Source organism: Convolutriloba macropyga, unplaced genomic scaffold, assembly GCF_964194025.1.
Source record: "Convolutriloba macropyga unplaced genomic scaffold, txConMacr16.3 SCAFFOLD_1899, whole genome shotgun sequence".
NCBI classification, from domain to species: Eukaryota; Metazoa; Xenacoelomorpha; order Acoela; family Convolutidae; genus Convolutriloba; species Convolutriloba macropyga.
The window spans coordinates 7,317-33,081 of NW_027450011.1; the positions used below are offsets into that span (position 1 = coordinate 7,317).

At 34.6% G+C, this 25,765-nt stretch overlaps 1 protein-coding gene across 1 annotated transcript; it reads right to left on the reverse strand.

Moving 5' to 3' along the window:
- Positions 1-264: 264 nt before the first annotated feature.
- Positions 265-25,513, reverse strand: LOC142355545 (uncharacterized; the record flags this gene model as incomplete). Its single annotated transcript, XM_075407669.1, has 6 exons — positions 265-409; positions 1,939-2,060; positions 7,209-7,365; positions 15,928-16,094; positions 20,410-20,636; positions 25,453-25,513. Coding segments are annotated over 6 exons (879 nt in total), but the record flags the coding sequence as incomplete, so codon positions are not given.
- Positions 25,514-25,765: the final 252 nt, after the last annotated feature.

Consider the following 25,765-nt stretch of genomic DNA (forward strand, 5'->3'; position numbering starts at 1 on the left):
CTTATATATGCAAGCCAATGATAGTCCAAACTTGCTTTGCACTTTCTTGCTTTTTTCAGATGCTCTTCAACGAAATTTGCTTGGTAGGGCTGAAGCTTTTTTCGACGCTGCAGTTGCTTGGGTACTTCTTCCTCTAGGAGGTGGACAATCTGTTGATAGAGGACCTTTAGTTTGTTGGGTCGATCTGAATCTTCAATTATTTTGTAGCCAAGCCTTCTTTTAGTGTTAACTTCTTCCACTAACTCTTGAAGCTTCTTATCGTACCTGTGAGCTGTTGATTGAAGCTCCTCTCTGCTGGTTGTGCTTGACTTGCCTGGTTACTGTCGCTTTTGCTTTGTTGGTTTCCTTTGAGCAGGGTTCGCACTTCAATTTCTTTGTTGAATTGCACTCTTCTGTTCGCCTCGCTGGCCTGTTGGTGTTGATTTGTTTGATTCTCTTTGAGGGGTGCCTTCGGCACTCTTTTCATCAGATTGGACAGCAGTTTGTCTTCCACTGTCGGGGTCGGCGGACCAAATGTAACGGCTGCTCTCCTATCAAAGTCAAGGAAAACTTTACACCGCCCAGTTCGTTTCAGCGGTTTCAAATCTGTCCGGACATTGTGTTTTTGCAGTTAACTTTTGTGAACTGTATTATCCGCTATACTGTAGAATACAGTTGCGTTACTTTTTGCTAAATTACTCCTGATAACTATTCGCTCAGCTTTGCTGTATAACAAACTTGTTTCTCTCAGAATAATAAAATAATTCAAATTGAAACAATCAATTTTTGTTGAGTTCTTGGTTATTAACTCAAGTTATAAACCGAATATAGAAATTCCCGTTCCTACAAATTGTAGCATTATAACTTGGCTATATTTGTACAAAGTTTCAACTTTTTGCTACAAAGATTACAGAAGGGGGCTGAATTACTGTAACTGTAACTGAACAAGAATATTAATTTTTCTAACTTTAATGTTAGCAAGTCTCCTTATTGGTTTCAATAACACCAATTTCGAACTAGAGTAGGCTTCGTTAAAGCCAGTAAGAGAAACTGACTTTATGCTTTGCACAAAGTTTCTCTTACTTAGGAACTTCGTTCCTCAGAAAGAAAGTTTTGAGAATATTAAAGTTAATTCTCTTTTCACAAGTCAAAGTAAAGTTAAAACTGTACAATCACTAATATGATCTACAGAAACAAGACACGATAATAAGTAATTTACCGCTCAAGAAAGTTTGCTTCAATACGCACTGTATTTCAGTTTAATATAACCAAAATTGCAGATTTCTTCTGATTTTTGTTAGTTTTTCAAGCTCCTTTTATGCTGCAAGTCACGTGGATTTACATGTCAAATTCAACTGTTGATTGGTTGTAGATAATAATGTCGACAGAATGTGAACACTTTTCCATAACGTCACTTTTTCAGTGTAAATTTGATGTCATGGGAAATCTGTTAACCATGTAGAAATTTTGTCGAATATTCTGTATCAATAACAGGTTGATTCGCAATCCAATCGCAAAGAATCTGATGCAATATTGTTGAGTCGTAGTATTGTTTTGCTGGTGGTTGAGGTAGTTTGAGTTTGATCTATAGTTTGACTTCATGAACGACGATTGTGTACTAATAATAGTTGCTAAATGTAAATGTTGAAGAAATTGAACAAATCCGTATGAGTTCTATAGAATGTAGCATTAAATTTCGCTTGTCACACTATTCTAGCTTTAAGGCTTAAAATGACCTTGAAGCGCTATTCAATTTGATTTCTGAATTGTTACGCTCAGCCCCAATAAAGGGCTTCACTCCATCTCGCTCCGAGGCTCTTATAACTAATAAAAAGCATATCTCTGACCATTTTTCCTTTGTGGTGATAATTTTCCGACAACAATAGATTTATTTGATGGAAAATTTTCACAGCCCGACTCTTCGACGGTGAGCTGTTTTTCGTCTTTGAGTTTACTTACATTGAGCTTGACGAACATGTCGTCAATGAAATTTCTGATTGATCCATCAATAGTAAAAGTGACGTCACAACTTCCGCCAGCGGCATCGCATAGTATTGAGTAAGCTTTCACGATTGAATATTCTAAAACATGTAAGCTCCTTACTTCACATCCTACTAGTCTATGGCCGCTGAAATACCCTTAGGAGTTCTTGTAAGAACCTTCGGAGTTCTTCTACGGGTAATCTCGAATGAGTTTCAATTATTGGTCAACTTACTTTTTGAATTACACGTCTTGGCTTAAGACTATGGCTGATCACGTCTCTTTTAAAGTCTAAGGGCTAGACAAGATTTGACAGAACTTGGGATAGATTGATTTCAGACGTTTAAAGTGTTCGTCAAAACTGATTAAAGACTTGTCAAGACTTATGAGCTCTGACTCTAAGCAACGTATAGTTTAACTCACCTTCACAGTGGGCAGGTAAGCTGGTGTGCAGGAAAAATTCACCTGCACTATTAAGCTAATTTTACTTGCACAATTTACATAAACTTGTTTTGGTAAATTACCATTACAAACCTTCACTTTAAGGGTAGGCTACCTAAAAGTTAGGGTAAATTGTGCTGGTAAGTTTAAACTTCAAAATTGCATATGTCCAGACTATCGTGCGTTCATCCGTGTTTCCAGACCGTGTAATTTTGAACGCACGACGCCACCTTGTGCGTTCATTTCGGTCTGGACATATCGACTTTCGGTCTGGGACCTCAACCTGGGTTACCTTACATTCGACTTGTGCAGCAGAATTTTATATAATTTTTAGATAGGAAGACTACGTGCGCATTTCAGGCAAAATTATCTGCAATTGCAGGTACCTTCAGGTACCACGCAGGTAGTGTGCAAAACGGCAAAATGTATGCGCAGTCCATGTATGTTTCCCTGGCTCAGCTCCTCGTTCAAAATGACTGATGAAAATGCCCATATAAACCGTTTTTGCTTATGAAAAAAATCCAGGCAGACTAAAATCACCTATGATCCAGATCTAACTCCTTCAAATTTTCAGTGCATTCAAGTTTTTGTTCCAAATTCTTTTTGAAGAGACCAGCCCAGACCAAAATTCGAGTTTGATTCCTTTAATAATTTTTGTCCTCTATTTGAGTGATTAAACTCAAGTGCTCGCTTCAGAGCTAAAAAACTTTGATGTAAACAAGTTTAGGTCAGCAAGTCATGTCAACAACTAGGAAGCAAATCTTATAAAAATAAACTTTGTCCTAATTTTGCACAATTGGGTCAAGGAGGTCGAAGTGATAAGACAAGCGTATATTGAGCCAACAATTTCTCTAGGGTATGGAAATTTATATTATGAAATTATGCACGATACGTGATATATAAAACCAATTTTTGCAGTTTCATCGAAAAATATCTCTATAATTTGGCATTTTTTTAAAAAAAGATAACTTGACCCTCTGTGTCAAGCAGGATTTCAATGTAACTCAAACTCTTTTTGTAGTATCTGCTTTTGTTAAGGTTGGTAAATCATCATGAGTTTTTGGTGTGGCACCTTTGGATAAATTTTGGTGAAAGAATGTTTTTTTTGATAAACAAGTTTGATTTTTTGTTTATATGTACATCCTTTTCTTGTTTTCGTGTGCCCTTATAAATATTTTCTCTCTTGTCCTGTATAGTTATTAAATTTTTCAGCTTTTCTGATGTTTTTTTTTGTATCTTTGCCTATCCTTAGTTCCAGTTAAAGATTTGAAATTAAGAGTTAAGAAAAAGGTTATATAAGAAGAGCCCGAGTTTTCTCTTAGGCTGCCAGGAAAATTCCCCACTAAAAACTTTTGTTGTCTTGGACAGTAAAAAGAGCCCATGAAATGATATTAAATAGCAGACACTCTCAATATATTTCCACCTTTTATTTGTTTTGAGTTCCTTGCGGTTGTGTGGTAGAGGTTTATGGGACTAAAAAGTGTTTAAACCAAAGTAAGGCGCAGACTTAAGCCCACCTATGAGGCAGTTTTTTGCTTGTTCGTGCAGCAGAACGAAATTTGTGTATGCTATAGAGTTGACGCAATCATGGGGCAGACGTTGGCCTGACGGTAAGTACTGGTGCAGCTATTTTTCTCGTTAATTTTTTTTCGGCCCTGCTGGTCTAAAAACACAATACTCCCTATTTGGGGTCAAAAAAGAAATGATATCGTCATAAACGAGGAAAATTGATAACCTCGATCTGCTTAACATGAATTTATTATAAATTTAGCAGCACAATAATTCGAATATTAGTTCAATTGTTGTCACATATCAAAGGTGTCATGATCAGAGCTCCGACCCACGACTTGCTTTTTTACTGATTCAACACAGATTGAGATCTGGTTGAGATAATGATATAGTCATCACTTAAATGACGTTAATTTTGTTTCATGACAATTTGTTTTAAAAGAGCTTATTTTTTAATGATTTTTTAAACAATGGAAAATATTTTGAGATCACTCAATTGCATGCCGTATTTAGACTATTCAAACCAATTTTGCGTGGAAGACAGTGACAAAATAAATCGGTTCTAAATTCAACTTTACTTGCCTTTTTTGAAAAACAAACAGCATTTGGAGGAGATAAACTTGTAAATAAAATTTTTTCATTTAGGGAATATTCGAGTGTTTTTTGCAGAACATTCCAAAGAAAACTGTTTGGTTATCTGAAAGTTGGGTTCCAAAATATTTGTACAAAAGCTGACCAAATGAAAAATGGACAGAAAGTTGCCAAAAAAGTTGGAAAAGTTGAAGTAGTTTTTTCTTCCTGTCGTCTTGCTTTTGTTACCATTAGTATCCAGCAAAATCATAACAAATTGTCATTTTAGTTTACGGATAGTCGTTTACGCAAAATTTTTTGAACAAAATTTTAATATTTGATCTATTGGGGTGACGAGTTGTACGAAACGGGTGTTACTGTGATTAGCTAGCTCCCGCTTTCCAAAAAAAATGGATCACGTTAATTGTTTTGGGTGGCGAGAGGCAGACACCATTCTCCATCCAAAAAACGTCTTTTTAAAAATTCTCCTTCATTGGGGGAGGAATTGATCACCCTAGAATCAAAATTGAATTGAAGAATAATTTGATTATAAATACTATGGTAATCGAAACCTAACAGTTTAAACATAGCCAGGAAGTTGCCGCGAAATGGCCGCTCTTATTCCCCTGCCCAACGCTGACATTGAAACAGGTAGAAAATTAATGAGAAAAATTCAGGACAACCAATTTTCTCTAACGGCCGAAAAATGTTCCAACTTGGTTCGCAATGTCTTTAGATTCAAAAATTGAGGTGAAGCTAGCCTCTAAATTGGATGAACATAAGTAAAATTAAAACAAAATAGTCTTCTACTGTAAGGAACTTCGATGCACTCTCTCATAGTATTATGTCTTCGTGCTTGGCTTTTTTGCATACTTTTTTATTGATTTTGTATTTCGATATTGAACAAATTTGCCTAAAATTGCTGAATCACTTCTAAATTCAACTGAAAAAAAATCTAAGGCCAGCCAGAAGTCAAGCGTGAAAGTTGCGATTTATATAAAACGTAAAAAGATAAAACGATCACAAAAAACAATGCCGAAAGGTTCTGGAGCCAATTCCAGACATTTATTTATTCTAGCCAAAACCATTTAGTCACTAAAAAACTAACCTCCAATTTTATTACACGAATTGTCTTGAAACTGTAACTGATTAAAAATAGCATCAGAAAAACTGAAAAAATGACGGAAAAACTGTCTTTCTTAGCTGCAGCTCCCGAACAACAGATGGCAAAAAAGGTTTAAAAACTGTTTATTCAAAAATTGAAAATTATTTGATAGAGAGGACAACACAAACGGCACCTGTAAAAAAAAACGAGGGAAGGGAAAGCAAAATTACCAAAATCAAATAATTTTTTACAATTTTCAATACAAAATGCAAATGCTGCACTACTGCACAACTATTGTTCTGAAAAATCACTGAAAAATTTCCTTGCGCAATCACTGACACGCCCGTTTCTTTTCAGTTATATACAAAGGAAGCCTGATAAATTATTAAAATTAATCGTCTGTTTTTGTGAAAAGTGCATTGAGGTTTAATTTCTTGGTTACAACACCTGTTGAAGAGATGCAGATAAAATTGGGGTGAAAATTTTGAAAAAGTGGGTGATTGTCTAAAACTTGATCAAAATTACCTTGTTTGCTTTTTAACATACTTTGAAAAACAAACTCAATCAAACTGAAAGATTGCCAAAAAAAACTACAACAAACGTAACCAACTGACATCGGAAGAGTTGCACTTGCACGACTACTGGGAGCTCAATTCTGTTTCAACCTGCTTCACTAATAAGAGGGGTTCCAAATGACGTCATTAGGGATTATTATATACCATTATAACCACTAATAATACTTAAAATGTAAAAATTGAACAAATATTTGCGCAGTTTTTATTTGACTTTTTGTAGTGAACTGCGACCAGTTGCGCTCAGATGACAGTTGTGAATGAAAATAAAATCAGATTTTACAAATATAAAAAGTCGAAGTCGTTAAAGATACTTGAAATTTCCAAACGAACGAGCAACATTTTTTATTTTAAAAAAAGATCAGCACGTTCACTCGTTAAAAATTTGCTTTAAACTTCATTCGAGAGCAATTAAAAATTGACCAAAGAAGCTCCTCCAATGCTCTTAAAAGTTAAGGAGACTACAAAAAACGGCAGAAAAGCGTCCAATTGAATAAAATTGCAAAATTAGCACAAATTTGCATCTTATAGTCAACTATTTGCTTCAAAAGTTCAAAAATATCATAAAAGTTTTGTTACTAGCTTATATAAATGATCAAAACACATTTGGATGAAAAATATAAATAAAGCTGAAAAACCGCTTTTTAAAAATTGTGCGTGATAAAAAAATATTGCTCACTTAGCAGTAAAAGTTTTTACAACTTTTCTCGCGCGCTCTGTCTCTCTCTCTCTCTCAAAACCACTCCAGTCTCTTTCGTTTTTGATTTTGTTCAACCGATTGACTGAAACCATCCGTTTAACGTGCTCATTGAGTCGTAAAAAACAGATCACCATTGCTCTTCGAGTCGTAAAAAGGAGAGCGCCTAAATAATAGCCGTTGAGAGGCTGACGCGGGCTATTAATTAATCCCATATTAGCAGTCTATCGCATTTTTCAACTCATGCAACGCACCTTTATTGCCCTTCGCATTTAATCTCGCTACTCGGGTCAGGTAAAAACGTTTATACTGGCGGAAGTTTTCGTTAATTTGCAGCTTGAAGAATAAAACTTACCCGAGAAATCATAAGCTTGCGGGAGAATTTTTGTAGGTGAAAACTTGGAGTATTTTTCCCCATCAGCGGTGATACTGCTACCAACAGAGAACTCCACTTGGACAGATTGTGAAGTGTCGGCTTGGATGCCTCTGATGCAGAACATACCCTTTTCGCCCTGGAAACACACCCGCACTCACCTAATGGACTGAACCTCTCACTAAAGTGTATTTTGTCTAAGTTGAGAGCCCTCACGAAGCCATGAAAAGACCCAAAAAGTCAAGGGGGACAATATTGACTCAAATTGCAATGTCGATACAAAAGTCAATACAAACTCTGTACATGGGTCCATACACGGTATTTTGATAGATGAAAGCGGCCGAGCTCACTCTTTTTCATGGACGACTCACTGTCTTATCTTATACTACTATTATAGAGAAAAAAATATTTTCATGGGTCAAAAGAAATTCTTTTCATATATGATTTCACCTCTTTCCGAACCATGGAACTATCCATCCGGGCTATTTTTATTTTTGAAAATTACAAGGTGAACCAAATCATCTGTGGTTGCGCAAATCATCATGGTTGCGACCCTGGATTGCTGAAAACCTTTGGTTCATGATCGCATGTCCTCATTCAAAATTCCGAATGGAATGACCGATCCAGCCTCCAAGGAGCTCTGACAAAGATGGTGTCTCATTCATGTTAATGACAAAAAACTTCCTCAGCAGCCTTAAATTTTCTCGACCCAGACTTGAACTTAGAAGATCAGGGGAAAATTGACAATGGAGTACTACAGCACGGTTGTTATCATCAAAAAGAAAGTTAACGAATTGCGAGTCAAAGCCGACTTGTAGATGAGTGAATTTATTTGCAAGGTCTGCAAAAACTGCAATACATTTGCAACAGTTCCACATAAACCAATGTTGTTTTTTTTTGCAATTATATTAAAATATTTACCCTGTAAAAATATATATTTTATAACAAAACTGCTTTGTGTTTTGGATTTTGTCATAAATTCATTCCTTATGGATTTTTTTTTTAAAATGTTCAGATGAGTTTGTTCATCTAAAACATCCTTCTGTTATTTAAAAAAATCAGATTGTACGACTTAATATTTTCAATTTTGGTAGTTTCAGTTTCAAATCAAGAAACTACAAAAAATATTGCGGTTTTAATGTTATAATACGATTTTATAGGATGTTTTTTTACGGAGAGTTCAATGGATCTAATTACGGCCCGAAAAAAAAAACGTCAAAAACTTTTACAGCTCAGTTTAAGTTACCGAAACCTGAAACCATAAAGATCAATTCTAGATCTGAATTTTATAACTCGTGTACGGTGTTGTTTTACACTGAATTCAATAATTTTTTAGAGCAAAAATGAACAAAAAATTTTAAGTTTTTTTGTTAGTTACAGTATCTGAAATCTCAAACTAGCAAACTTTTGTACAAATGTTCGTTACAGTACAATTTTATATGTTCATTTTCAAAGTATATTTCAATTGTGACCACTTCAGGCTAACAAAAATGGAAACTTTTGGTTTTTTTTGGTTTTCAAACATTAAACAGAGGAAACACTTCTCCGGATTGGTATGTTGAGGTACGTGCCTGCTGATGAGGTTTTTTCCAACACCAATTTCAATAAATGTAAAATTAAGGTTGAAAAATGGTAGGCTATCGTTTGTAAGAAAAATATTGATTTTTGAAACCTAAAAGTTTTAAAAAATTGAGATCTGTATGATGCAAGATCCTTATGGGATTAATTTTAAACAACAACACGACGGCTAACCTTTTGGCTAATTTTTACTTTTTAGAACATGTACCCCATTCAACAAAATATCAACAAGAATTGTCTAATTTTTGATCGATTACCATTTTAACAAACATTTTTAACCAAATATAGGAATAATTTCTTGATTTTTCTTTCTTCTTTTCATGTGAAAACACCCAATGTTTTCATGAGTTTGTTCAAATATACACCTAATTTAACCCAATTGTAGACAGATCAATCCAAAGTATCCAATTTTAGCCAAAATTTTAACAATAATTAGCCAAACTTTAATCACTAATCACCTAAGTTTTACGCCTTTTTGACCCATTTCTCCCGACTTCCTAGGTTTCTCCCAAGTTGCTCAAAATTTGCCCAAAACTTGTTTAGTTGTATCAAAATCTTAAAAATCTTTTAATTTTTCTGTAAAATGTACACCATTTTTAACACATAACCCAGTTCTAAGCCAAATCTGATTAAAGCCCCGACAGCTTTTCCAGTTTTTGATGATTTTTTGCCAAGTTTTTTTCAAAATAAATCAATTGTTTCCACAATTGAATCTTAAAAAGATAATGACTCTTTTCAGCTTTTTTTGAAAAGCTCACCAAAATTTCTATCGGAGATTCTTTAGCTCTCCAATATACCAATAATTTCCACAAATTTACTTTTTCTCTTTTAATTTACAAAACTACAGTTTTTCTAATTTAATTAAACTAAAGCAGTTTTGTCATATAGTTAAAAACAGCTACCAAAACGTATCGAAATTTTACATTTATACCTAAGAACTGCTCAGGAATAAATTTGTTCAAACTATAACCAAATTTTGGTGAAAAACTACTCCCTAGTTGAGTTGATCTTGTTTTATTATGTTTTTTAATCGAAGATATACAAATTCTTCCCTGCTCCACGCATTTCAACCGAATATATGCCAAAGCTAACCAATTGTTGTCTGAATGCCCATATCAAATTGACCATTTTTCTGTACTGTGAAACACAAATTGTCGAATTTCAAATTTTTGTGGAAACCAGTTTTTCAGAACAATTCAATTGGACAAGAAAATCAAATTTGAGACTTGCTCAACAACAGTTTTGCTTTTTGTTATGATAAAAAAATCGAAATTTATCTCACCTTTAAAGAAAAGATTGATGTCATTTCATTATTAATATGAAGAAACACTTGGTCTATATGATAATGGGTCTTCATATAATTAATTAATAGGATTGACGTGGTCTCTCGTGATTGAAAAGCAACCCATGTAAATCTCACGATTACGTCACCATGGTTTTAGTTTTACTATTGCGAACAAACATCTAAAAGTTTTACGGATAACGCCAAAACATTTTGAAGCTATTCAATTTTTCCGATTTTTCAAAAAAAAACTACGAAAAGTACTAAGTTTCCATCAAGTCATTAAAAATTTTCCAGGAGGTCAGACAAAAAACCAATATCCGATTTACTCTTTCCAATTTACTCTCAATGTTACCTAACTTTTCCTGATTTAACGAGAATTTTTTCAGGTGTCTAGAAATTTTAAACATTGATTAGTTTTTTACACAATAATTTTTTAAAAGTTTTTTTTCTATGAAAAACTGTCAAGTTTTTTAATTCATGTGAACAATGTAATACCTATAGGTTCTTCAGTCATCTTTTGGAAAATTGTACAGACATAAGGGAATTGGAAAAGTGCTCATAAAAAAATTGTAATTAATTGACAATAGAGCAATATTTTTGTCATTTATATCAACGCAAAAAATTCAAATTTCTTATATTGCTTTCTTTCTTTTTTATTGGGCAACCAAATAAAACGAGCTTAATCCTTTTCTGAGATTTCTTTAAACTTATATTTACTACGAACCAACATCAAAGTTTACAGAAAAGATTCTCATCTATGAACTTTTTCTACTAAAATACAATGAAAATAATGACTTCTATAGTCATTGCTTTAATTCGGAAACATCAAAAAAGTGAGAAAAAAGTGTTGAAAACTTTGTAATTATGTAAATTTTAAAATTGTGTAATTATGTTTACTGCGCTCATATTGTTTTCTTCGTGTTATCACTTTTCTCAGTTTTCGGATAAAATTTAGCTTGAATAATGACGATCAAATTGGCTTAACTGAAGGAGAATCTCAAAGGCTCCTTTCTGCCTCCCCGTGTTCATTGACGGCCTAACACTAATAAATGTTAGAAATATCCCCAGACAATTGAGAATTTTTATCATATAAAATCTTACAAATTTCTTACAAAATTGTCTTTTAAGTTCTTATAAGATTATGCGTGGCATGACTAAGACTTTGTAAGACAATTTATCATGTCTTACACGATAAAAAAATTTTATTGGGTCTAATAAGGCCTTACACGATAAAACTTCACTCTTTTCGGATCTTATTCTTCACTCTTTTCAGATGAAAATTCTGCCTAACATAAGGCATGAAAAAAATGTTTATCGATAAAAATGTTTATCGTGTAAGATTTTATGAGAAATTAATAAGATTTTTATCAGATCTCATACGATAAAAGTTTTTGAAGTATAGCACATTCTTCATATTGAAGACAATTCAGAGTTGTTTTCAAGCAGTAGCCAAAAAAACCACAGAATGCAAAACTTAGGTGTCTGAGCAACAAAGAGAAAAGTGTCTTCTACTGTAATTTGAGACCTTTAAGATATTGTGAAAAAAATTGTTTGGGTGTCAGGGGCTTTCTCTGAAGTGTTGATTATCAAACTAGGCTGAAAAACTTCTTCAATGACCAAAAATATCTTGGACTGCTAAGTTTAGCCATAGTACCTAGTCAAGACTCACAATAAAACTGCCGCCAAAAGAACCAACAATTTTCTTTTCGTTATAATTTGTTCAGTTGACCAATTATTTTTACATTTTGATAGGAATTTTTTCAGGTTATACGGTTATAATTAAATCATTAAAACATGTCTTATCAGATCTTACACAGTAAAATATTCTGCCCTACGTAAACTTTTATCGTGTAAGATCTGATAAGATACTTATCAGATCTTATAAGATAACAATTCGGCAAAACTGAATTATTATCTTATAAGATCTGATAATTCTCTTATCAGCTATTGCACGGTCAAATTTCACGTATGGCAGAATTTTTACAGTGTAAGACAAGATAAGATCTTACACGATAAAATTTTTGATCACCATTTTATCAGATCTTACACGATAAAAATTTCAGAATCACTGGGGATGGGATCCTTCTGTTGTGTAACTGTGTCTGTATTCTCAATTACCAGGCAACAGCTTGTCATTTTTGTTGCAGTCAAAAGGTTGACAAAAAGTTGTACCTTACAAACAGAAAATTTTAGACGTGTAAAACATTCGGAAAGATAAGAAATTTGCGAGTCACAGATGACATGGAAGTAAGCAGAGCAGTCCATGCCTAGGTATGTGATTACCTGTTTTCCTAAAGACCAACGTAGGAATTTAGCTGACATTTATTAGAAGGAGAGAGATTTAAATTACTATTGGCGTTTTTCAGGCGCACTTAAAATAAGAAGTAGCATATGCCAGAAACTTTTTCGATAGGTTATACGACTATAGATTATTAATTGAGCACTATTGATTGGATAAAGGAGGAAAACATACATACAATTAGGAAAAACTTTGACAATGCAATAAGTTTTTAGATGTTTTCCAATGAATTTGGATCTTCTGATTTAATGGACCGAAAGCAAGAGGAACCTAGAACATAGTCTATGACATAATAGTGAAGTCATCGCGAAGCTAACTTATTTTATTAAACAATGGAGACGGGAGTAACAAGATGAAATAATTTTCCGTGAAATTTAAGGAAGAAAATCTACAGAGAATTTCTTCAACGGAACAATCGTCTCGGCAACCATCGTTTCCTACAAAAACTAAGATTTGTAGTAGAGCAATTTCTAACAAAACGATCAGAACAAAATTTCGTGTTGCAACTAAAAAACTTTGACAAGACGTATTAGGGTAGTGAACACTACTAGCAAGCTCTCAAACAAACGATTGACTGATTAATCAGCTGATAATGTTTTTTACACTCAGAACTAACAAAAGCCAGTTTTGAGATGATTTATAGGTAGACTTGCTTACTCATTTTCCTTTATATATCAAACAGAGAAATTTTTGTACACTTCTACTGAAAACTGTTGATTTATTATTGGCCTTGTACTATATTTCTCATTTGGTTTAAACTAATTGAAATAAAGTTTTCTTTTTTTTATAAAGCGGTAGTTTCAGTTCGCTCGTTTTTTGAAGAATCAGATATACAAATCTTCAAAGAAAATCTTCAAATTTTTGGTTCTTGAAAGCTCATTCGCGTGCCCCGAAGATAAATTTTGCTTCTTTTCTGAGTTGAAAAACCAAAAACGAAAAAACATTTAACAAAGAGACTATATGGCCTTAACTGTCAAATTATGTAATACAAAACTCTTCAACCCCCACTTCGTTTTCACAAGTCGGATCGTAAACGTCCAGAGTGGTAATAAAAATTGATTCTCAAACTTATTAAAATCATAACTAATAAGAATGAATTTACTCTGAAAATTAGACAGACTGCTATGAAGATACATTAACATGATTAGAGAATTAGTAGGTAAACAACAACATAAAAATTTTCATGGTTTTACATTGAAAACTGCTGATTTATTAATGGCCTTGTACTGTATTTCTCATTTGGTTCAAACTAATTGAAATAAAGTGTTCTTTTTTTATAAAGCTGTAGTTTCAGTTCGCTCGTTTTTTGAAGAATCAGATATATAAATCTTCAAAGAAAAAAAATTATGTCTGGAAAATTGCATTCATAAACCCTGCATTTGGGAATAATTGCATTAAAAGGTGTTGATTGGCAGAGATGCCATATCGCTGGGAGGTTATGAGATTCAATTTGTTTCCGAAATTTTACTCGGAGTCACCACTCAGAGTATTTCAGTACTGAGCCATTACAAAACAATTATATTTATTAACAGATGAACTCTGGAGTATAGTTTTGCATTGTTTATGCCCAGTCAAAAACAATAGACATATTTTAGCATTTCCTGTTTTAATTTCAGAGAACAAAAAGCATTCTCAAATAAAAAGAATTCTAGATATGAAATTGTGACTGAACCAATTACATTTCATTTTTTTTCAATGTTTAAAACGAGATATCTTATTTTTTCTTCGCTATATTTATCCAGTTGCTCGTATTAAAGTGTAAATTCGAAGTAAAGAGACATGAATTTTTTCATCTTTTATCCTCTGCATAAATCTCAAAAATTTAGGCCAAAAATGGCAAATACTTTTGCCAGTTCATTGTTTATTTAACCTTCAAATTTTTTGTTCTTGAAAGCTCACTCGCGTGCCCCGAAGATAAATTTTGCTTCTTTTCTGAGTTGAAAAAGCAAAAATGAAAAAAATTTTAACAAAGAGACTATATGGCCTTAACTATCAAATTATGTAATACAAAACTCTTCAACCCCCACTTCTTTTTCACAAGTCGGATCGTAAACGTCCACAGTGGTAATAAAAATTGATTCTCAAATTTATTAAAATCATAATTAATAAGAATGAATTTACTCTGAAAATTAGACAGAGTGCTATGAAGATACATTAACATGATTAGAGAATTAGTAGGTAAACAACAACATAAAAATTTTCAGGGTTTTACGTTGAAAACTTTAATACACTGGGTGGTTACTTCGGGCTGTCTATTAGCGGGATACTTTTAAAAATTTTCAATTCCTTGCCACTATTTGACTTTCTGAGCTAAAGTATGACTCATCCTTTAAACTATGATCGGTTACCAAAAAGCCAGTTTATCCAATACCACAGAATTACAAAATGTGGTTTAGTTTTTATTGTTTTAATTGAATGGAATCCCTAATGCAATCGCTCAAAATTTTTTTGCTCAGTGGAACTCAATCAGTTTTGTGGTTATAAAGCAGTAAAAAAATTCATAAAGACTAGGTATTAGTTTCTTCAGAACAAAGAGGACCATGAGGGTTTGTGAGTTGTCTATTTTTGTTAAAGCATGCTTATTTTAACTTAACTGATTCCCTAGTTTTTACCAACTACATGTCTTGTGATTAATGCGAAATCTTTATTGGAATCAAAAATTTACAAAAAAGATTAATTTTTTTACGTTGATTTGCTTGGATAGAGGGCTTAAAGGCACGGTTTTACCGTTTCCTCGGGCTTACTCCTGTAATTTTTTCAGTTACTCCGCCACTGTAGGTCCCAAGCCCAGAATGAAAAAAGAGGAGGGAAAAACACAGGAATTATACAGGAAATGTCTCACAAAGTAATTTTTTTAAACTTGACTAAAGGGTTTTCCGAAAGTTGTCATGCTATTTCCTTATTATAAGGCACCTTATAAAACTTGGTGCGGGCCTTAGTACGGCACATTATCCATCCTGATACGGCCTTACTACAGCAACTTATTAATCTTGATACGACCGTAATACGGTAACTTAGAAATCTTAGTACGGCCCTATTACTACGGACCGTAGAAAATTTAACAAGATCGTAGTACGGTTTTCGTCAAAAACTTACTGCCTTACCAAGTTTTCCGCTTTCGGGCAACCTGGGCACGCATAGTATCTCAGAACCGAACCAGTGTAAAATTGGTGACTGTTTCACACTTGTTCTTTCTCTGATTTTGACAAAATTGTCGGTCTAATTTTCAGTGTTATTTCATTATGATCACTAAAAAATTTAATATTGTTGGGCAGCGACCGTTAAAAAAGAACAGTACGGGGCTTGAAGTGATTTTGCATTACACCAGGTAAACTAAATTGGCAAGTTAAATTTAAATTGACTTGATCTACATTTGGTCGCTTTTCAGAAAGTCACTCGGAAGCGTAAATGTTTTTCATAGCACAGTTATATTTATTTTGCCTGCTCGACAAAAAGATGAGCTTTTGTTTGACGTTCACACAGGGCCAAAAACCAGAATAAAATATATAGCTGATCCGATTTTAAGAAAGTGAACTTACACTGACGCCAGCTTGAGTGAATACATCCTTGCCTGTGCCACTTTGGAAAAACTGGGCCCTGGCCAGATTAAATTGAGAGTTAGGGTTTGTGTATCGCCATAAGAAGCACATGTAGTTGCCATCTGTCGTCAACAACAGCACCGGGTCTTCAGCCGGAACTTCCAAATCTGAAATTATAAGTTATACCTTTACTTTGGTATCTTTTAGAGTAATTCAGCATTGGATCAGAATGTTTTTCATAAAACTATCAAAATGGAGTCAGTCTATGTCAGTGAAGCTCTCTCTGATTCAGACAGTCTGATTCGAAAACATTCAGTTCTGAATTTTCTCTGATTCAGAGAAGTTCAGAGAATCTTTGTTCTGAATTTTGCTCTTATTCAAAATGGTTCAGAGACAACACATAATCTATGGCGATTTATTTTTGAATAATTTTGAGTATTCTGAAAATTTATAATTCTCAGAAAGTGATTCTCAGTCAGTACTGATGCTCAATCGAAGGTTATAGCATTGAGAAGCCCGCGCGGTGATCAAAATTTTGTGTCAACCATAATGTGTCGACCAAATACTGTCCCATCTGGAAAATACGTATGTCCTGGCTTTCATCCGTTCACCTGTCTTTCATCAGCTAGTGGCTGGAATAGTGTTCGATCACGTCCAGAGTTTAGTGAGTTCCTCTATGTTTCCAGGCCATGAAGTTTTGAATACAAGACCACCACTGGTGACTTAGATTGTGTTTGGGACCTTAGCGTGGGATGCTAGGCGTTCCTGGAATCTTGTTAACCGTATACTTGACCCAATAAAATTTTCAGTAGGTTTTCAAAGGCTAAAGAGGTCAAAAGCACACGTAAGAGCAGCTAATGAACAGTCACTTCTCGCATACTCTTTTTGCTTTGCTTTATTTAAAATGAACAATGCAGTAACTGCTGAAGAAGATTTGAGTACACAACTCGAAAAATTACATCTTCAGCCTGAATTAAAAGCGTTCCTAAGCCAAATGTGCAATAATTTTAAAGCTAAGGTGAACCAAATTGCTCATTTACAAAATGAAATGCATTAATTGCACTCAAAAGTAAACGAAGTCGAAAGCTATTCTTCCAAAAACACAATTGTTTTCCGAATTTCACCATTGATCTCAAACGCCAATGTTACTACTGACGTGGTCAATTTCATAACCGAAGTGCTTCATGTGGACTGCAGTGAGGTTGATCGGGTAGCTTGTCATGAACTGGGCGAATTGTCGACCCGAGGGAGCTGCCACCAATAATAGTTTATACATTTTAGCCAAAAAAATTGCATTTGGTCTCGAAAAAAATTCCTTGCTGAATACAAAAATCGACATAATAACAAATAGGTTTTATGGATGAAAAGTTAACTAAAACCGGGCAGGAAGTTCTGGTCTACGCTTTCGAAAAAGGTTTAAATATGCGAGAATTAATAGGGAGCCTGAAATTCTTGTGCAGATTGGTGAAAAGATGAAACCTATGCCCACTAACTGGATATCAATGAATACATCAAGACAAAAGAATGCTTAAATCGAAACATTTTCCAAAAAAGAAGCCTATATTCACTTTGCCTAGGTTACGATAGTGAAAACAAAAAGCATGGTGCATGCATCTAGTGCTGACAATGTGATCTGTACTGGTCAAAATCAGAGCATGTCAAATATGTAGCATCGCGAGGAGTGTTTAATAACTTAAATTTTCCGTTCTGTGATGACATTTAATTTTATGATCGATAACTTACTGGAAGTGATTTTGCTGAGTTTAGTGAAGAAGCGTTTCGATTTGTTCTTAAAAATTCATTCACTAAGATGCCATACTTGCCAGCACATTAGCAACAACCGAGGTTTTTCAATAATGCCAAAAGTTATTTGTTTTTGTAAAAACAGGGCTGACATAATGATCCCCTAACGTTTTTCAGAATAGATGACTATCAACCATATGTTGTGGGAAAACGGATCCGGCAAAAGGGAGAGGTTGTGATTCGTTTTTGAGAAATGTCATTGACAATGTAATATTATCAATAGTATTTTGACCTGCTTTTTTAAAATTAACATTATATTTTTAATCATTTAGAGCTTTTTATGTTCCTGAAAAATTTAGATGGAGAACAGTTAAAATGCGGGGACTTTGATAATGATATCATAGGAGAAACAAACCACAAGTATTTGAATTCCTATTGAATCTTTGGTTTAGAAAAACTGAATAAAGATTCTACCAGAGTAACCCCTCAACGCAAAACTTGCCTGAATAATATATTAAGCAGGTAACAATTAACTACTAAAACAGTAATCAATTCCCAATCCAATCATTTTGCCTTATTGGTTTTAAAAAACAGACTCAATAGCAAAAACACAAGAGCAAGAGTTGTGTGGTTTCAGAATCTTGCAGAGCTTGAGAAATCCGTCAAAAAGGGATTCCTCAAATTTTTGTTCTCAATGCATGATATTTGCAAAAACAAATCTATTGATGAAAAATGTGACTTCTTCTCAACAACAATCGGCAAGCTTGTTGATAAGTTCTTTCCGTTGAGGAAGAGAAAGTCAGTGAAAAATTAATGGTATAACAAAAGTTTGAAAAGGGAAGTGCTAAGAAGAAAGAAAAATTTTCAAAAATTGAGTTAAAGAGCCTACTATGAAAATAGATTTCCAGAAAAAAAACGCAATCAGGTAGAAACTCAATCTAAAAACTCGCATAGTAATTGTTTTGACGGAATCATTAATATGAATGTAATGAGAACAAAGATGCTTATTAGGAATAAAACAAATACTCAATAAACTTCTTAAGAAAGCCCAAACAATGTTGCAAAATAATTTTATGTTTTTTTTCCGAATTGGATCAAAATTCGCCGAAGAATTTGATAGGTAGCTCGGAAACAACCCGATCAATTAAGACTTAACAGATCTTTTTTTTTCAAAAAATTACTGCAAATGGAGTATGCGAGGCAAAAACAGTTAAGAATTAAAAATAGTTTTGGTCATGGTGGCATGAGTGACACATTATGAAACCTTTATTTTCGGCTTTTCAGACTTCCTGAGCAGTATTTTTAACTCTTGCTTATCAGTCGGCTATTTCGCACAATAATGGAAAAATGCAATGCTGGAACTACTTTATATGCGTGCCACAGATTTTGAGCTCAATGCCCTCAGACCAATAAGATTGCTCAGTTACTCAGACTTATGAGAGAAGGCGTTTGATACACTTGATCATAACGTTTTGATTCAAAAAGTGGAGTGATACGGTTTCCGAGGTGTTCTCCTAGAATTTTAAAGAAATTACGCATCTGTTCTTGATAAATATTAATGATCTTGAAAATTACCGCGGATCAATTGAAATTGTTCCCTTTGCTGATGATACAACAATTTTAACCAGCTAAATAAAAATCCAGGAAAGTTTTGTTGATGGAGCTAAGAAAAGCTTTGAACGGATTATTTCTAATAAATAGATTGAAATCTACGGCAAATGTAATCTGACGTGTTTTTGAAAAAAAAACTGACGCCCTAGACATTATTTTCATAACAGTCTGATTAAGGAAAAAGACCAATGTAAATATCTAGGTCACATTCTAGATGAAAAAAATGACATTTATGCAGCACGTCGATAAAGTTTTTGCTAAATTTTCCTAGTTTTTCGGTGTTGGGTACCGATCTGGAAATTTCTTAGCGGAATCAGCTCATTTGTTTCTATAACGCATTTGTAAATTCTTTAATTAAGTATCAATTATGAGTATATGGCAATATATTTAAAAAAATATCTTAGATTAATTTTTGATTTGTCAAAAAGAATAATTGGAGCAGTTTTCCTCCTGAGAGAAACCGATTCTGTGTGACTTCTTATGCGGTATCACGGAATATTAACCGTTTTTGAACTTTTCTGGACGTAAATCTTTCCTAAAATTTTAAAGCAAGTGTCAAATAATTCTGTTAACAAGCTACTGGACTTACAGTGTCTGGAAAACAGGCAGCTAACTCGCAGTTCTAAATTCAAGTTTCGGCCTAGTGTTCCATTGACGTCAAATTGGATGAAAAAAATCATTTAAAACGGGCAAATTAGTGTTGCATATAATTTTCTTTTGCTCAAACAGATTTTTGCCGTTAAACCTAAACGAATTGAGAGAAAGATTTTCAAAGTCTTGTTAATGATTTAGCAAATACGCATGTCGTCGATAATTGCAAAAGCAAAGATTTTTTCTGAACATAGCATCACATTTTTCCTTTAATCTAGCTTAATTCTCTTTTATGAGGTCTTCCTGGGTTACCACTTCATGAGATGTATTTCTCGTTGGTAATCCCTCCAGGCAGTTTTTATAAATTATTTTGATTGACCGCTTTTGGTTAATTTCAGTTCAAGTTCAAATTCAATTTCAATGTGTTGCTATCTGTGTGCTAGGACAATATTTTTTCAAGTAAGAAAATTACAAATTTAAAGTTGATGGTTTTTGGCATTCCTTAAAAACGAGCACGGTAAAAACTTTTAATCTTACCTGCTTGGAAAATTCCAGTAGTTGCATTTTCTGACAATGTATACCCATCACACGCGTCTTCTACATACACTGTGGCTCTGTAAACAGCACCCCACGTGCTAATACTGGCTTTTGCACTGGTGGATGTTGAGTTTCCAGAGGCCGTCTCGACAACCCATTTGGCTCCATTCCACTTTTCCAGCTGGTAAGTGAATCCACCAGCTTCAGCGTTGTCTTCCAGGGTCAGACTTACAAACAGGTGCTTTCAACAATCAATCCGCCTTTTCTCTAATTATTTTCATATTTATTTGAAACTGAATTAATTTTTTTGACCTAGGAACTATTTGGTAATTACGTAAAAGAAACATGCGTAAGCACAGCAAATTTATCGCATTTAACGCATATTTAGCGCATTTAACCAATTTATTGTAATATTTATGCATTTCTAAGGAAATCGCAGCTTAAAATACAATGACACATCGACCCGAGAGCGTTTTCCCATGATTATAGCGCAAACAGCCCACACCCTTCCACCAGCTCACTGGGCTTTGCGATTTCGTGGAGGGTGGCTATACTGGCAATTATACACACAAAACGAGATTCAGGTCTTGATAAGTACTTCTCCAGTGAAATACGCGTCTCAAATTGACAAATCAGTACTGGTCAAGTCTTTTTTCAAATCTTACTACTTGTGAAGACTTGTCGAAGACTTTGCCAATTGTTGAGTAAAGTCTTCTTCATCAAAACTTGACAGGTTTTAATTATTGCACAGTTGACCAGCCTGGAGTTTTGGGAGGACATTTAAAAAAAATTAAAGCATTTCAAAACTAGCCAAAAATCACCGCATTTTTCGCAAAAAGTTTGTTAATCTGGCCAAGATAATTGTAACTTGAGCATCCATCAACTTAAAATTTCCCATGTTTACTGGGAATTCATTTTTTAGTTGGCAGAAAGGAGTGACCATGACTGGTATAATAAAAACTTTGTCTTCCCCATCAAGTGAATTTTGTGGAAGTGTTCGTTTTCTCCTGCGCTTCGTTTTTACTTTTGAATCCATCGGAAATCACAGATTTTTTTTTCAATTTAAAAAGTTAAAAACAACACTAAAATTTGCGTTAAAGACTTGACTCAAGACTTTATGACTTGATTATTCAGGTCTTGACCAAAACTTCCTCAAGACTTGTCAAGTCTTAAGACTTGATTCAACACGTGCCATATATAAAAAGCGACAACATTAGACTGATACAGAACTAATCCATGATTGGCAATTTCACTGAATCACTAACGATTAAGACTTTATATTCAATCAAGGCAAAAAACAAACTGAAAAACATTGGATGAATTGCTCTTGAACGACAGGCGGGTCAATTTAAGACAGGGTGTAGTATCGAAAATTTTTTATGTTTTGAAAATAATTGTAAACCTCCGACCACATAGGAGTTCAAACCTGTTACCTCCACGATTACAAATGACATTTTAACCACTAAGCTCCAACGGCTTTGATCTTCAATCGCTTACAAGGGGCTGTTGTGACATTGGAACAGGTAAGTAGATTTGGCGTCTTTTTATGTGGTGTGAGTAGCTGGGGTTGATACATAATAGGTAAGTAAGTGGGGGTAGCTCCAGTAGTATGGAAAGGTTGGGGCAGACATGCGGGGGGAGGGGGAGAGAAGGAAGTTAGTTGTCTGTGGTTGGGGGCTTGGTTGGTAGGTGAGGTTATGGTCAGGGGTTGGAGAGGGTGAGGAGTAGATGGGTAAGGTGGAAGATAGGGCGTTCAGGTAGGTGGATGTTTCTGTACTTTGAATACGGAGAACGGACTGTTCAGAGTGGAAAATTTCTCAAAATAGCATTTCGACCATGAAAATCACAAGCATCTCCTTATTGCTATTTATTAGAAACTAAGCTAATGTCCAAGCATAATATTGGCAAAGAGAAATCAACGTTCTAAAGCAGAAGTCAATGTTCGAAAGCAAGTCAACAGTCCGACTCAAGAGCTATTTTGCTTAAACTAAAAAACATAGCCAGTAGAAGGGGGCGTAGGTAGGTGTTGGGGGGAAGGGGTAGATAGGTGGGGGAGGTGGTAGCTAGGTGGTGAGGGGGTTGTGTGGTGTAGGTTAGATAATTAGGGGATATTAGGGGATCAGACTTATGTAGGAACAAAAAATCTCAAAATGACCTCTTCACCTTGAACATTAGCAGCAGTTCCTAATTACTATACATTACAAACGAAGCCAAGTCCAATGTTCGAAAACAGAAGTCAACAACCAACGGAGTTAAATTCTCGAACAGAAAGAAGTCAAAATTCAAGTCATGAACAAACTTGCTTTCTGCTAAAAAAAAAGCCTGTAGAATCTCCTCTTCGAGTCGAAAAAACCTATAGAATCTCAATACTCCTCTTCGAGTCGTAAAAACTGGAATCAACTCAATGGAAAAACTTACACCCTAATCAGCCATTAACTGATAAAAATATTGATTTCATTACACTATTCAAAAGGAAACAATAAACGGAAGACACAAATTATAACGGGAGTTTAGGAACATGTCCTCCTGAAATTTTTGTTAGACAAGTTTTTTTCTGTGAGTCTTTTTGAAAGCATTTTATATAATATATGGTCTGCAATTGTTTTTAACAAGTGACAGGAAAGCACAAACATTAACACATATTGTAAAGGAGGGAAAAATAGAGCAAAAACAAAGTGATTCAACACCATAATCTAAAACATCTAAAAAATTTTTTAAAAAATCTTAATGATGTCAGGTCTCAAAAACTGCTCGCAATAAAACTGAAGAACAGTTGTTCGAACTCATTGAGGACCCATATAAGGCAAAAATGCAATAGAAAACAATTAAAACATGAGCAAGAATTAAAAACTAAAAGAAATAAAAAACAAAGAATTTATTACTCTATAATCGTTTTAGGAATATGCTATCAGAACTTTTTGTGTTTTCACTCAGTAACAACCAATCAAATTTTAGCCCATAATTATACAATTGATCTTTATAAAAATTCTAAAAGACCACAAAAACTCAAACAAAGAAATCAATTTTCATAAAAAAGAACGCCACAGATAAAACAATAAAAACCAATTTATACCAAAAAATTACCCGGACACAAACAACGTGAAATAGCGTTCAAAATCCGCTAAAAAGGTGTCGGATAAATTGCAAAAATAGCGCATTATTGCATATAAAACTCTAATATATGATTGAGATGGTCAGTGGCTTTCCCAAAAGTACAGTTGTTTGTTAAAAACTCATAAATGCAACGTTACACGAAAAAATAGTGAAAAACGAGAAACTGCTTCGAAATAAAAAAACCGCACCTGATTGAAAAATTTCGCTTGCTTAGAGAACATGTTTTTACGCCTATTTTTTTGCTATTTATCTCTCTCTCTCTCTCTCAAAAACACTTTATGAACACAGCACCACCAAATCTTCTCTGCTCTTCAATTCGGTCAGCCGTTTGACATAAAAATATTTTACATCACGTGCTGTGTTGACTTTTTGCATCTTGTTTTATAACCCAAAAAATGTCGATAAAAAGGACGCTCTACCAATACTTCGCTTTGAGTTCTAAACAACCTTTAAAATACTAATCATCTTCTTCGAGTCTTAAGAAAAACACACACGTTTTAAAAATTTGCCGCAAATTTTCTTAGAGAGCAATTAATAAACACAGTTGGTGCGACAACCAGGAAGTCAAACAAATCATGTCTAAAGTCGGCAGATTTCAACAAAATTACTCGCGTTTTGCAGTTTCCTGTTTTTTCGCACCTAATTTAGGAACTCATTTTCATGAAGATGCTTTAGAAAAAAATCAACTATCCGACATTCAAGAGCCTTATGAGCATCACAAACAGCGTCTACGAAGAAAACGTAATCATCGCTGCAGTAAGTTTCCAAAAACAACTTCCAATTGTTTTTTTAGAAAAACCTCTCATTCTCACGGTGAAAATTTTTGGATAATTTGTGATCAAATTTGCAGTTTGTTGGACCTAGCTTTGACTTGCAAAGACTTGGATTTAGATTTGCCAAGTCTTGACCAAGACTGTGATTCAGGCTTGCCGAGTCTTGGCCAAGACCTGGATTTAGACTTGCAAGGTCTTGGCCAAGTTTTTGCCAAGCCTCGGATTGAGACTTGACTAGTCTTGGCCATGACTTGGATTCAGACTTGCAAGGTCTTGGCCAAGACTTGGATTTAGGTTTGGCAAGTTTTGCAAAGACTTGAATTTAGACTTGCTAAGTCTTGGTCACGACTTTTGTTTTCACTTGAAAGTCTTGGACAAGGCTCGTAAAACCTGACAACTGTAAAAAGTGACACAATCAATGCTCTGAATCAGTACTGATATTGACTTGGCATTAGGTCCGCGAGCACAACGCAAAATAGTACCATTACGAGCCAGTGCCCCTACCTTTCATTATTCAGTGCATTTTTGCGACACAGGACAAAGACATTGTATAAATACGAGTTAGTAAAGTGCTCATTTGTCGACATAACCAACACTGTCAGACCCTTCTTACCTTACATATTAAGATACGTTTTGTGGAATTTAAGGGGTAAAGTGACCCATATGTCTATGTCCAGACATGAAAAACAATGATCGGCCGAAAGGTAGTATGAAAAGAACATACTAGACTCGTATGAGTCAAGTGGTAGGGAGAAAGTGGTAGGGGCGTTGATTTCATTTGGTAGGGACGTTAACTTCCCATGTTTAGGTGTGCGACCCTAGACCGCTCTGATCAGACCTTTTGGGACGCACACCGGTGGCGTGGTGCGACCCAAATTACATGGTCTGGGAAACGCTTGACTCGCACAAAAGTCCGAGAATTGGTCACAACTACTATCTGGTCAGAAGGCAACGAATGTCAAGACAATGGTCGAAATACAGTGTGATCAGAGGTCTTTGTTTCGCATGATGGTCTGATCAGAGGGCAAAGTCTGGGAAATGATCTGATCAGAGCTGTCAAGGGTCACGCATGTCAACCTGGGTTGAAGTGACCTCTGCAATTTACGCGAAAGCGTTCGTGAGTTTTCGGATAATACAGTTGTTGAAAGATCTGTACTTCATCAAAATGGAGAGGTCTGATTGTCCTGTGAACGTGATATCAGCAGCGGACTCCGGAGCTAAAAAAGATAAACAAGCAATCAATAACAGTGTTAGTTTTTAACTTATAGATAAACCGTAACACGTAAACATAACATGTGGTTTTAAAAGTTCTCAAACGTAAGTTAAAAAACGCCCATATTATTTTTGTTACGACCCGAAAATATATTTTCAACTTTTGGAATTTTTCTTTAGAGCATCTCTGTTCAGTCGTAGCAGAAAGCACTTAGCATCAACTTTCAATCTAAATAGAAGCTTAGTTTGTGTTTGTG